This window comes from Schistocerca gregaria, chromosome 3, assembly GCF_023897955.1.
Source record: "Schistocerca gregaria isolate iqSchGreg1 chromosome 3, iqSchGreg1.2, whole genome shotgun sequence".
NCBI lineage: Eukaryota > Metazoa > Arthropoda > Insecta > Orthoptera > Acrididae > Schistocerca > Schistocerca gregaria.
This window is the reverse complement of record NC_064922.1, coordinates 524,533,397-524,547,718: the sequence shown is the minus strand read 5'-3', so window position 1 is coordinate 524,547,718 and position 14,322 is coordinate 524,533,397. Positions and strand designations below refer to the sequence as shown.

The window sequence follows — 14,322 nt, the reverse complement described above, 5'->3', positions numbered from 1 at the left end:
GTTGCCAGAGTCTTGCTGGTTCAGTGAGCACTCTTCAGGCTGTTGGCTGGTGAAAATGTTATTCCCCAGGGGTATCTGCTATTCAAGACCTTCTTGCAGAACTTAGTCATGACTATTCACTTGTCTCCATGGGCACGGAGTCATGTCGGTATTGCAGGGAATGAATTGGCTGACCATTTGAATGGAGGAGTGATTACTCACACCACATGTGCTTTACTGGTACGAGGTGCAGATGGATGGTGCAATAAAAGACCTCTGCTCACTTGGAGATGAAATGGCATGTTGTTGGCTAATGCCCCCTTTAACTAACTCTGTGCTATCAAGGAGACTACTGCTGCATGTGCTCATCCTTCTGTTCCTCCTGGAAGGAATTCATTGACCTATGTCACCTCTACATTGTTCTTATCAGGCTAACCCACAGTTATATTTTACATAATGTTTTACGTAACGGGCCATCTCCACATTGTAGTTGTGGAGCTGTACAGGTAGTAGCTCAAATTCTGGTGGAGTGCCCACTTCTTGTGGCCCTCCATGCAGAGCTTGGCCTTCAGACTACTTAGCCTCAAATACTAACATTCAGTTCATGGTCAGTTGAGCTGGACATCAGTTTTCATGTAAAAGTGTTTTTTATTTTTGGATATAATTTAAGCTAAATCTGGGGCAGTGGTGAGATATTTGGAATAAGGGTGTCTCAAGCTGCATGCTGTGTCTGGGGACCCTCGCCTCCTACCATCTTGACCAGGTGACTCAGCCCTCTATTACTGTTTTAATTGCTTTTCAGTGTGGTTGGTCTCATTTTCTGCTGCACCCAATTTCCTATTTTAAGGGTAACCATTTTGATTTAGCAGTAGAATAGCAATATTCATGTTTTCAATTCTTTTTTGCTTTTTTTGCAGAAAACAATGTATGGTGCAAATGTGATCATATTTGAAGGAATTTTAACATTCTACAATGCAGAAGTTTTGAAGGTTAGTGTTTTGCATTGCTATTGTATTTCATATTTTTTGTTCCGCTTTTGTCATCTGAGAGATTTTGAATAATGCAAATAGTAATAAATTACCATATGAACTATCTGTGCACTTCATTATTTAGTAATTTTGTAGGGTTAAAAGGAGGACAAATTTCTCTTTTATATGTATGTTATGTGAATTTACCACAGAAAAATTTGTAGAATTTTGATGTTGTATGTACTTTTGATGCATTCTGTGTTTTTATGATTGAAGAGACAGATATACCAATACTAAACTGCATTGTGATTTTATGTCATTGCATTGGGGGCATAACAATGGGAATAATTTAACTGGAAGTATGATGTCCGTAATATTACTTATTGTTAGTTCTGTTCAGTTCCTCCTCCCTTCTGTACAGTGGGCAGTTGTGGATGATCTCTAGTTCATGAGGTACATTTGTACTTTTGAATTTTATGCTATTACAGTGAAAGCCCACATTTGCACTTTTCAAGATATGAGAAAAATGGTGTAAAGTGCGGGTAAATGTAAAATGTGTGAAATAATGTTGTATCTATTAAAAGTTACATATAGAATCTCCCTTGCATTTTCGTACTTTATGTAACATATATGTACATAAGAACCAAAATATTTATCAAATACTTGTCTATTATCTAACAATAATTTAGTATCTAATAAAAACCTCCAATGTAACTGGAACTGATAACTGTCTGGCAAGTAGAAACATTTCACTTAATACATCAAAATTTTGGAAAGCCTGCAACTGTCATTCAGTAAGCAGATAATGAAATATTGCATCAGTTGTGTACTTTTTCATGCTTGGCATGACATTTTTTAGAGAATTTGTTCTTGTCAGATGCAAATATTTACATGAGTATTTTATGTGGTGGTTGCTTATGTGTTGTTCTGTGTCATTGTGGTACTGTAATCATTATTTTGAGGTTTTCAGGTGCTATGCCCCTGAATTATATAGAAAACCACATACGCAAAATATCACTCAGTTTGTGAAACATAGTGAAAAAATGCTTAAGTATTTGTACTCGGCAATGATTAAATTTTCAGAATGCATGTTGCTAAGCGTGAAGAAATACGTAACTGGTGCAGTGTTTAAGCCAAAAACATATGTCTCAGAGTGAGCAAATGTGTTGATAGCGCTTAAAGTGGCCAGACAATGAAACACATTAAATATGGTTTAAATAACATATTGTTGTGATCACAATAATTACGAAGGTGCGCAGGCACAATGGAGACAGTTGGAAAATGGTTGAGATTCGTTGTGATACCTCTATTCGAATGTACGTAATTACTCCCATCAGCCACCACCCTGAATAGCACTTGGTGGTGGCGGCAGCAGCAGCAGGAGATAAAGCATGAGTGTTTCGTGTTTTTACCTATTTACCGGTTCAGTTCTGCTGGGTAGAGTGCCGTGGTAACAATTGTAAATACTATTTGATGCCTAGCACCATTCACTGAAATTTTACGTCAGTTACGTAAGTTGTTTTTTCCATGAAAATGTATTCATGAAGTGTAAATTGCGGGAAGATATAAGTGTGGTGACGCAAAATTGGGTGCAAATTAACATTGTGAAGATAGGAAATTGATGGAACTGTAAATGTCATTAGCCACAGGAAAACATTAATTCTATGAATGTAAAAATGGGGTTTTACTGTACTTGAAGGCCTCCTCATATATTTGGTTCTTGACAAATGTAAACTTTCTTATGCAAAATGTGACTTTTTATCTTTCAAAGTAATCCATATATGTTAAAAATGCCATGACACATTCTGGTTTGGATTCAGAGTTAAGCTGTAGGTTCATCTGTGACTGTTAACAGGAAAGCTAGAGTATCCCACATTCTATAGGAGTTAGCTTGCGAAGCAATTTCATAATATCTATGATACATAGCTATTGGATAATCCATTCAGCTGTTTTCTTGATAGGATTTAACTTATTTGCCTGATTCCAAATTATACGACTTCATCTTCACATGTGCTTTTGGCAGTGATCTTGTGCTGAAAGTCTGAAGTACCTAAAGTGATTCAAAAAGTTATTTTTTTTAAACTTCGGTTGCTGTGTGTTTGCCCTTCATATTGGGTACTCACAAAAATGACCAATTTTATGCTTACAGTAGCGTGGTGGTGGTGATTAGTGTTTAACGTCCTGTCGACAACGAGGTCATTAGAGACGGAGCGCAAGCTCGGGTGAGGGAAGGATGGGGAAGGAAAGCAGCCGTGCGCTTTCAAAGGAACCATCCCGGCATTTGCCTGAAACGATTTAGGGAAATCACGGAAAACCTAAATCAGGATGGCTGGAGACGGGATTGAACCGTCGTCCTCTCGAATGCGAGTCCAGTGTGCTAACCACTGCGCCACCTTGCTTGGTTTTATGCTTACAGTAGCGTATTGATTATCCTTGTGATTGCTTTTGGATCACTTTATATACTCACTTTATTGGTTAAGTGTGACTGCCAGAAGTATGTGGAAAGATGAAATTGATCATGTGAATTAAATACCATCAATAAAATTACTGAATGGATTATCTAAAAACGGCATGTTAATGAAATGTCTGAAAACCCCTATGTTTTATCCATGAATGTGAATCTCGCGAAGATAATAGCTCCCTCCCCCCCTCTCCCCCTCCCCATGAAGGCAAAGAGGTGGTAGATTTTTGTGACTGGTTGAATGTTTCACTGTTCGGATTTCCCAATGAAACAATCCTCTGCCCATCCTGCCATCCACATCTGTATACATTGTGTTATTTCACATGTCGTGCCATAATACTGTACCTGAGAGTCACACTATGTGATCAAAAGTATCCAGACACCTGGCTGAAAATGACTTAAAAGTTTGTGCGCCCTCCATCGGTAATGCCGGAATTCAGTATGGTGTTGGCACACCCTTAGCCTTGATGACAGCTTCCACTCTTGCAGGCATACGTTCAGTCAGGTGCTGGAAATTTTCTTGGGGAATGGCAGCCCATTTTTCATGGAGTGCTGCACTGAGGAGAGGTACCGATGAATGTCAGTGAGGCTGGCACGAAGTCGGCGTTCCAAAGCATTCCAAAGGTGTTCTACAAGATTCAGGTCAGGACACTGTGCAGGCCAGTCCATTACACGGATGTTACTGTTGTGTAACCACTGCGCCACAGGCCGTGCATTATGAACAGGTGTTTGTGTTGAAATATACAATCGCCATACCCGAATTGCTCTTCAACAGTGGGAAGCAAGAAGGTGCTTAAAACGTCAATGTAGGCTTGTGCTGTGATAGCACCATGTAAAACAACGAGGAGTGCAAGCCCCCCCTCCATGAAAAACATGACCACACCTTAATACCACCACCACCTTCAAATTTTACTGTTGGCACTACAAATGCTGGCAGATGACATTCACCAGGCATTTTCCATGTCCACACCCTGGCATCGGATCGCCGCATTGTGTACTGTGATTAGTCAGTCCACACTAAATTTTTCCACTGTTCAGTTGTCCAATGTTTATGCTCCTTACACCAAGTGAGTCATCATTTAGCATTTACTGACATGACGTGTGGCTTATAAGCAGCTGCTCAACCATAAAATAGTTTTCTCACTTCCCACGTAACTGTCATAGTACTTGCAATGGATCCTGATGCAGTTTGGAATTCCTGTGTGAGCGTCTGGATAAATGTCTGCCTATTACACATTACGACCCTCTTCAACCGTCAGTGGTCTCTGTCAGTCATCATATGAGGTTGGCTTGTACACTTTTGTGCTTCATGTTTCCACTTCACTATCACATTGGAAACAGTGGATCTAGGGATGTTTAGGAATGTGCAAATCTCACGTACAGAAGCATGACACTAGTGACACCCAATCACCTGACCACATTTGAAGTTCGTGACCTCTGAGGAGGACCCCATTCTGCTCTCTCATGTCTAATGACTACTGAGGTCGCTGATATGGAGTACCTGGTAGTAGGTGGCAGCACAATGCAGCTAATATGAAAAACATGTTTTTGGAGGTGTCCAGATACTTTTGATGCTTTCTGAAGGTAAAATTTGTCACTTCAAAAATGTGGAATAATTCAAAGATATAAGAACTGTGATCAGTGAAACAAACAACTGTCACAAAACAAGCTGTTGTATGGTTTATATTGAATTCAGCTGACTGTTTTTTTTGTTGTTTGGCCTGGTATTAGTTGATGCAGGGCTTGCCTTGTTATTCCTGTGATTACTCATTGCAAGCAAATGTGCTGTGGTGATAAAAAAAAAAAAATGTTGAATGTTTTATTACTAGCTTCTGATTAGCATTTCTTATGACCAAATAATGAATGTTCAACTTGATCAAAACTCTACTTACTTCAACCTGTTCAAAATTTGAGCTACTTCTGATCTACAATAGCATGCAAAACTTTCTTGGCCAGAATTGCTTTTCCATGTCTGCTAGGACCATAATTTACTGTTCATTAAAATGCTAAGAATTTTTAGTTCTTTTAGTGAACATGCTGCTATAAAAAAGACAAAATAAGGAAAGGAACTGTAAAGTATGTCCAAATTCATGAAGTATAATGTATTATCATAGTCTTATGAATTATTGTTCTCATTTAACATGATCTCTTTTACAGTTGCTCGACATGAAAATTTTTGTGGATACTGATGCTGATGTTCGGTTAGCGCGACGATTACGCCGTGATATTTCACAAAGGGGCCGTGACCTTGAAGGTGTTCTTAAGCAGTACTGCAACCTTGTGCAGCCTGCATTCTTCCATTACATAGCACCTTCCATGGTGCATGCAGATATTATTGTTCCTCGTGGTGGTGACAACCAAGTAGCAATTGAGCTCATAGTCCAACATGTCCATACTCAGCTTCAGCTTGTAAGTAGAACATATTTGTGTACTGGTATTCACACTACTACTTACTGTCAAATTTTCTGTTGTTACAATGTTGCAGAAAGGAGTGAGAACCATACCTAAGTACAGTTATTGAAGTTAGGCAGAATGTTCGACTAGCTTTAGTGCACAGATAACTTGTCCTCTTAGTAAGAATTAATTTTCTCTCTGTCTGTGTCTCTGTGCGTGAGTGCATGTGTGATATCAAATCGTAAAAGAAGCAATTGTAAATCAATGCATCGACAATAGTATCACATACGCTCAGGAATTATCTGATTGTGGATGTACATAAACATTAAGGAGACCTTTTACATTTTGAAAACGAATTGCATTGAAGGAAAGGCTGAATTTTGCTAATGTGACAAATCATCACTTTGAAAGTTTTTTAAATATGGGCAACCGTGCAACATTTGAAACTAAGGCTGATGTGAAGACTGTGAAAAGGTTGTGTATGGTGTAACATAAATTGCTGATGCTTACTTTTCACATGCAGGTATCTGTAGAATTGTATTCTGTCAAACAGCAGCAACTGTATTGCACTCAAAGTAACAGTCAAGAAGTTCATGAACTTTTATGCTGGAATCTTACCTAATGGTACAGCTCATTATGCTTCCTATTGTAGCTAATCACAGTAAGGGCCACTCCTCATCATGAGGGTGCCAGATCAAGTTAGTTAAGTGAGCAAAATCTGCTCTGTTGTCAGTGATTGTCGTTTGTCAGCGCTGTGCTAATGAGGAGAGCAGAAACTTTTGAAATGTGCAAGGGAACAACGTGGAAAACCAACACTGAGCATTACTGGCATATGGAGAGCTATGTTACAATAATTCTACAAATTTGTGTGTTGAGAAAATATTGAACTCTTAAAGAGTTGTAGGTACCCACATAGTGGTAGCCCCTGACTAATCAGGGACTACACTATTGCTGCCTGAGCTGGTACCTCCCACAGCACCCTGAGGATTAGGTGCCTGGTTTAATGCCCTTTCTCTTAGTAGATTCAGAAGTTACTCAAATTTTCAGTTATAAATTGGAGTCTTCTCAATTAATAAATAAGATTGTTGCAAGCCTTATGGGCTTTAGAGCAGGAAACAAAACATTAATTGTAGAACTTCAAGGATAAATAAAATAAGGGAATGGCAACAGCAACAACTCGTCTATTGCGCGCAAAATGCAGAAATAGACAATGGAAAATAGTATTCACTGTTGTCTTGCTTAAGGCTACTATGAGTGAGTGGTTTACCTTTCCCTTATTTTTGTATTTTTTCCATCCATTTTATAACTTGAAGAATCAACGTTGATGACAGTAACTGATGGCAATTGTCATTCTTCTTCATTGAGAAAGTGCTAACCCAACTTTTTGGACTATTTTATTTTTTTATGTGAAAGTGGTGTATTTAAAACTAATTTTGGACACCCAAGATTCATATTTTTCATTTATTAATAATTTTCCATTCCAACATGCCACCAAGTGTTGGTACTTAAATGCTTACTGAAACCACCACCAATGTAATGCGAAGCAACTGCTTCATAGCAACACTCATTGGTGCAGTACCCATTCTTATGATTATTGACAATGGCAACTTCTTACAATGTTGTAATTATAATTTCGTATGATTTACAATGGAGATTTAAATAAAACAGAAAGAGACTTCCACATGGGAAAAATATATTAAAAACAAAGATTCCAAGACTTACCAAGCGGGAAAGCGCCGGCAGACAGGCACATTTTCTACTGTAGATTATATGTTGCTACAAATGTTTCTGAACAATGTTTAGTGAAAATTGAAACCACACATGATTGTAAATATGCAGCTAAGAAAGTAAAATTATAGTGTATTGTGTCCCTCACCTAAAGCATGTATCAAAAATTTCTATTTGAAACTCTAGTTCTTCATATTATACTGTCAGTTTGGGGGCTCTGGGACACCTAGCAGTAGCCATCAAACCAGGTGATCATTGCTCCAGCTGGATTGTGCCCATTGGGATAGCATCCATCTGGAGTAGTGTTATCATCATGCATATCTGGCACAGTGGAAAATACGTAGATAATCAGCTAGTGGCCAGAGGCTCTGGAAGTCTTCAGAAAGACCAAAATTTCTTCAGTGCAAATCCATTATCTTTCCTTCATTGGTCACACTATGAGATAAAAGCAAAACTGGATGAACAGCTGAAATGTACACCACTCACTTCCTGGTTTGCACCCGCACAGCAGGCGGCTCATTTCTATCTACTGAGCCAGTGTTTTTTGTTGAGAATATTGAAAATTTGTGTGGATTAATCTCTTCGCTTAACAAATCATGAAATAGTTCTCTTAATTAAAACACTGTATCTTACCTATCCCAGGTGCTGCTCACTTCTAAGAGAATTGGTGGTGCATTTGTTACTGTCACACACTGTCACACCCCATAAGAACCTAAACATACTAAAAGATTTAACTTTTCACTGCACTTAATTCTGCAGATGGATGAAGAACCATGAGAACCCACAGAGATATGCGAGAAACATAGATTCACTCTGGAACGTCCAGTGTCTGTGTCTAGGGGATTAACTCCCTGAGAAAGTTAAGATTGTGGTCTCCCACTGTGAGGTGATGCTGTATTTCCCACTCTCGGTGTGATGCTTCACATGCTAACACATTGGGTGTATGTCTTTTTGTTGTATGTGTGACACAATTTGTGAACACTATGGTCAGCAATGTGACGTAAATGCACTACCACCTGTTCATGTCAGGTGGTGGAAGTGACCACCATCCCCAAGTCCTGAAGCGTGATACCCTAATTATGAAATACTAAAATCCATAAATGTAAGGTCTCTGATTGTCACTTGAATTTTGAAGCTATGAAAAAGTACCATTGTTTCTATCATGCTCGGTGATACTGACTGCTGCAGCTACAATGGTCATGCCAGTGGCAGTACCTAGATGTCAACCTGTGGTAGTCATGCAACTATATTGGACCCTAGGGGAATACACACTCCCCTCTTGTGGTTCCTGCAGCACCAACTTTTGGGACCTCGACTCCTCGCACCTAGTAGAAGTGACATCCTCCTCCAGTTTCTGATGACAGGTTTCCCTTTCAGGAAACCTTTCCCAAGAAATTGATACCATTGACATGATACCAGCTGGGAAGCAGGAGGAGTCACAAACTGCCTGTCTTAGGTCTGCCTACTTCTGTTCAGTTCCTCCTATCGCAGCAGATATATCCTTGCAAGAGTCTGACCATAGTAAGTACTCAAGGAGAAAAAGAAGAAAACTCAGGAGGAGGCTATTCTGGATGCACTAGATCTCCCCCATGCTGCAGGTATCTGAACTGATGTTCCTTGATATTATTCCACCTCCAACGGTGACAAAGAATGATGCTGGGGCATGCATGAAGTGTCATCTTGGACACCTCGCACCTAACCGGGGCAACCTTACATGCTATTTCAATGGGACTGCAGTGGATATCACTGTCATCCCCCAACACTATAACTTATAATGTTTTCTTCCGTGACCTGTGTTGCTGCCAAAAGAAATACATTTCACTGATCGTTCAGTCTCTGAGATTACTGTGTTAACTGTACTGGCACTGGCACTGAGAGTGTGTGGAGAGATCAGTACATTGGTTCACACAGATGTCATCAGTGAATGGATTCCCCTCTGTATCGCATTGAAAGCAATAGCAGTGAAAGCACAAACGACCCCAGCAGATGACAATTGTAGCTTTTATTTACCCCCAGGAAGGGCATTTATTTACCTTGAGATGTCCACCTTGACCCAACAACTCCTACTTTGGGATTTCAGTGCACACCATTCCATGGCGGAGTGCCATATCGCCTGTTAGGGGCCTTCCAGTTGACAAATTTCTTTACAGTCCTGATCTGTCCCTCTGTGGGGGCAACCTCCTTAGTTCTGTGGGGGCAACCTCCTTAGTTCTGTGGGGGCAACCTCCTTAGTCTGCTGGGACATCAAGCTCAATTACTGTACCAGGTTTTCTTCTTCGCAGTGCTATTTTTATTAGTGTGTTAGTTATTGCTAAACACCTCATGACCGCTTTGCATCGGTGTTGGTATCTTCTTCTTGTCCGTCTATCGGACTATCTTTTGAGCGCATAAAAGAAAAGTTGGACATACCCTATTCTTTTCCCCATCCCTGTAGTCCTCAAATAATTATAAACATATATCACTGGAAGCTGCTTCAGGCTATTGACTTGTTGCATAAGGTTCCTGGCCCTGCATTTAGTCATAATCAGATTATCCAACATCTGACTGTTACTCAGCAGCTCTATCTACTGATCTCCAATTATATTTGGCTCAAAGACATTTTCCCTTCACAAAGGAGAGATAGTGTCATTATCTCAATCCTTAAGCTAGACAAAAGTCCAACAACACACACACATTAGCCTCACCAACTTGCTTTACAAACTACTTGAAAGGATGGTAGCAAGAGAGCTATGCTGGGTTCAAGAAACATTACACCTCCCTTCCCCATTATCAGTGTAGTTTTTTAGGAGGGGGGGGGGACGCTCTACATCTAGCAATTTAAAAATGTCGTGATTGCTACCGTGAACTGCTGATACAATCTTTATTTATATAACCAGTTCTGGTCAACTGACAATCAGGTTCTTGTATACTGATCTTAACTATGCCTACATACTGTGGGGCATCATCTCATGAAAATATATTGGCATCTTGCTATGTTGAGAATAATAATCACACAGGATTTTGCTAAATTTCAACAACATCACAGTTTTGATCTACACAAGTCATAGGACACCACTTGGCACAGTCACTTCTTACCTATCCTCCATGACTGGGACGTTTGAGGCTCCCTACAAAATTTTGTTCATCTGTTTTTATCACATCTATTATTTAGTGCCAGAGTTCATATATTGCTCAGCTCCCATGGATCCAGGAGAATGACATTTCTTGAGACTCCATGCTGAATGTAAAGTTTTCTAATTGTTATCAACAAACTAATGATCTTTGTCAGAATAGTAGTTACTCTCGTGCTATATGTGTTTGGTATAGCTTCAAATCTGTAGCGTTTGCTGAACACCACCTTCAAGGAGCCATCCAAAGAGACTGCCTGGACCCTTTCCCATGGCTTCCACTTCTCTTCCAGGAAACCATGAGTTGCACATTTCTGTTGTAGTAACATAGTTCATCCTGACCCAACTTGGCTACCCAAATCTTGGATGTTGTTGCACAGTCCTGATTTATGGTACTTGCCTTCTATAAAAATGTACCATGGCTGCCCCATGTTCCTCGACTAAACACCAGCTGCATGTGAAAGCTCAACTCTTTCTGCTTCCTCGCCCACACATCTCGAAGGGGCTCGTGCTACTGTGCTCCATATTGAATGGAGCCTGGTCCCATCCAGACTGGACTATAGTTGCCAGTTTTATGGCTGAGTGACACCTGTGGCTTTGAAATTTTTGGACCTAATACATGGCTGTGTAATAAGATTGGCTCAGCATCTATTGGACTAGTCCTGTGGACAATGTCCTTGCTGAAGTGAGGATCATATCACTTCATTTCAGATGCTGTCAGCTCATGCTCTTTTATGCAAGTACCATACAACAATTTTGTAATCATCCAACTTAAAAATATTTTTTTGCGCAAGGGCATAGACCCCAATACTAATCCTGTGGTTGGATTAGTTGTTGGAATGTGCCACAAGGCCATCTGCCAAGGACCCCCACCCCTTCCTTTTTCTCTCCTTCATTATGACCCAGACCATGAATTAGGACCAATATATTTCAAGGCTCTAAAAGTTTCAGTTGCCCCCATTGCCTTTTGCATCTTGCTCTGTAAATTCATCTGGAGTATTAGGGTGCTGCTGTCATTTGCAATGATGACCCTAAAACCAATCAATTGGATGGGATATACTTTTCAATCTCCTCCCAGTCAAGAACAACGTTCACTGCTAGGAACATGTGGTGTTTTTATAGCGGGGCTGATTGTCATTAAGAGCCCTCAACCACATACTAATTTGTAGTGACTCAATGAGTAGTCTCCAGGCTGTTAATCAATGTTACAATTGTCATTTCAGCCTGTGATATTTGCAAATAATAATCTTTTTCTGATTTCCGTCTTATTACCTGCTCAACTGTCTTCCTCTGGGTCCGAAGTCATGTGGGTATCTCAGTGAATGAACTGTCCAAACATTTGGCTAGAGAAGAAATTACTCGCCCAAAATTCACTTTGACGATTCCAAGTACAGATTTGCTGGTGCAGAAAAGACCTACACTCATACAGAAATAGAAAATTTGGTGCATAACTGCCCTCTATTAAATACTGCCCTCAGAGGCTCATCATTTGTTTGCTGAGTAAGGATTGGTGACACCGGGTTTCCTGACTTGGGGACTGCTAAGTGCTGCCAGTCTTCTGTTACCATAAGCTCTGTGCATGCATCAGCGACCACTGTATGGTGCGGCAGTGGAACATTGTGTGCCACAGGGAATGGGGATCTTGGCTTGACTGCCTAGATAACAAGGATGGTAAAAACCTTTATAAAAACCCTTCAATCTCAAGGTGTGCTGATGAGATGCATGGCTGTTGAGTTGGAACATTTGTTAGTGGGCAATCTCAGGGGAACCTGCTGCACCTCAGTTGTATAAGGCTTACTCTCAGGCATGCAGGACTCAGTCTGAGTGGACCCTTGTTTCCCTAGCTGCTTGTGGGACTGAGATGGAACCTTCGAAATCATCTCCTCCTCTTCCCAGTGGGCACCGTGTATCGCCTGGGAGAATTCGCACCCAACCCTCCAGACAAATGAGGGAGGCTAGCCCTCTTGGTAACATGCATCTGTTGAATTATAGTAACAGGGCTCAAGGAGTCATAAATCAAATTGTATTTTTGGCTGTGAGAGGAAGGAGGGGACGTTCAAAAAAAGTATATCCATAAAGGCGTGGAAGGACTTGCTGGAACCCTGAAGTCTATTAAGCGGCTGCGAAATGGTTCCCTACTGGTTGAGACTAACAAGGCAAAGCAGGTGCAACTACTTATGAAGACAGAAAAATTTGAGGGAATATGATGTAACTGTTGAACTGCATAACTCCCTTAACTCTAGAAGGGTGTGGTCACATACCGTGACATTGCGGAGATTCACATAGGGGAACTTAAATAGGAATGGGTATTACAGAGGGTAGTGGATGTAGAGCAAAGGATGCATAGGAATAATGGAGAAATTGAGACCACCTTCATTGTGACTTTTAATTGTCCTACGTTGCATGACCACATCACGGCAGGTTTCCTCCGACTTAGGGTTAGGTCTTACGTACTTATCCCTAAGTGGTGCTGCAAATGCCAGAGTTTTGGTCACACAACGCTGAGTTGCGGGGGTGAAGGGACCGGTGAGAAATGTGGAAAGGTAGCCCATGAAGCTGGGATTAACTGTCCATCTCCAGCAGTCTGCGTTAACCGCTCTGGGAGCCGCCCGGTCTGGAGCTGAGACTGCCCTGTTCTTGCAGAGGAATAAAAAATTCAGGACCTAAGTCACCCAGCTGATCTCCTAGGCTGAAGCCAAAAAGGAATATAAGGTGACGAAACTTCCCGTCTTTACCACTTCTTATGCTTCCATGGTGCAGAAGCCTGTTCCTGCCTCAACACAGACATCGTCCAGTGTACCACCATCTATTCCAGGACCTGTGTACTTGGATTTGTGGGGTCACTTCAATCCCTGGTTGCTCCCTCACCACCTAGCTCAGGAGCACTGTCCCCCCCCCAACCATCGGGGACACCAGTCCCCACTTCTCAGCCAGAGAAGCATAAGTCTTCTTTGGCTCCTCTCGCTAGGAAGGGGTCCCTTGGGTCACTACCTTCCCAGGTGTCTTGCTAGTGGGAAAGATGACACCTGCCAGTGGCTGATGTGCCGTAAAGCAGCTGGTTGTAGGGATTACGATCATCCTCAATCCTGGAGACTGAATCAGTGAAGCCCTCGCAGCTAGAGAAACCCAAAGATCAGCGAGAGAAATCGGAAAGAAGACCTCAAAGACCAAGGGAGTTATGGTGGCACACACACCACCCCTACCTACAAGCTCTGCGTCTGAGGATGAGGTGAAGATTCTGGCGTCCATTGAGGACCTAGATCTTGGCAGACCCTCGGACATAATGGATATAGCCTGTTCAGGAGATAAGTCAGTGGCAGCGGGTGAACCTGACTGTTTAATGCCGTCCCAGTCTCACAATCATGTCATCCTCCAGTGGAATTGCGGCAGTTTTTTCCACCACCTGGCTGAGCTACGGCAACTGTTAAGTTTACACCTGCTTTCTACATTGCCCTCCAGGAAACCTGGTTCCCAGCAATGTGAACCCCTGCCCTTCACGGCTACAAGGGATATCACAAGAAATGTAGCAAATATAATAGTGTCAGGTGGAGTTTGCGTTTGAGCTGAACTCGGTATGTAGTGAACCTGTGCGTAGTGAACCTGTGCCCCTTCAAACTCCTCTTGAAGCTGTGGCTGCCAGGATACAGACGACACAGAAAATAACTGTCTGCAACGTTTACCTCCC

At 41.4% G+C, this 14,322-nt stretch overlaps 1 protein-coding gene across 3 annotated transcripts in view; it reads left to right on the top strand.

The window, feature by feature from the left end:
- Positions 1-14,322, top strand: part of LOC126353991 (uridine-cytidine kinase-like 1) — a 105,606-nt gene that overhangs the window by 59,268 nt on the left and 32,016 nt on the right. For all 3 annotated transcript variants that reach the window (XM_050003296.1, XM_050003294.1, XM_050003295.1), the window contains exons 6-7: positions 897-968; positions 5,566-5,817. In XM_050003296.1, coding sequence (XP_049859253.1) covers positions 897-968; positions 5,566-5,817 — 324 coding nt within the window. The remainder of the gene's footprint in view (positions 1-896; positions 969-5,565; positions 5,818-14,322) is intronic.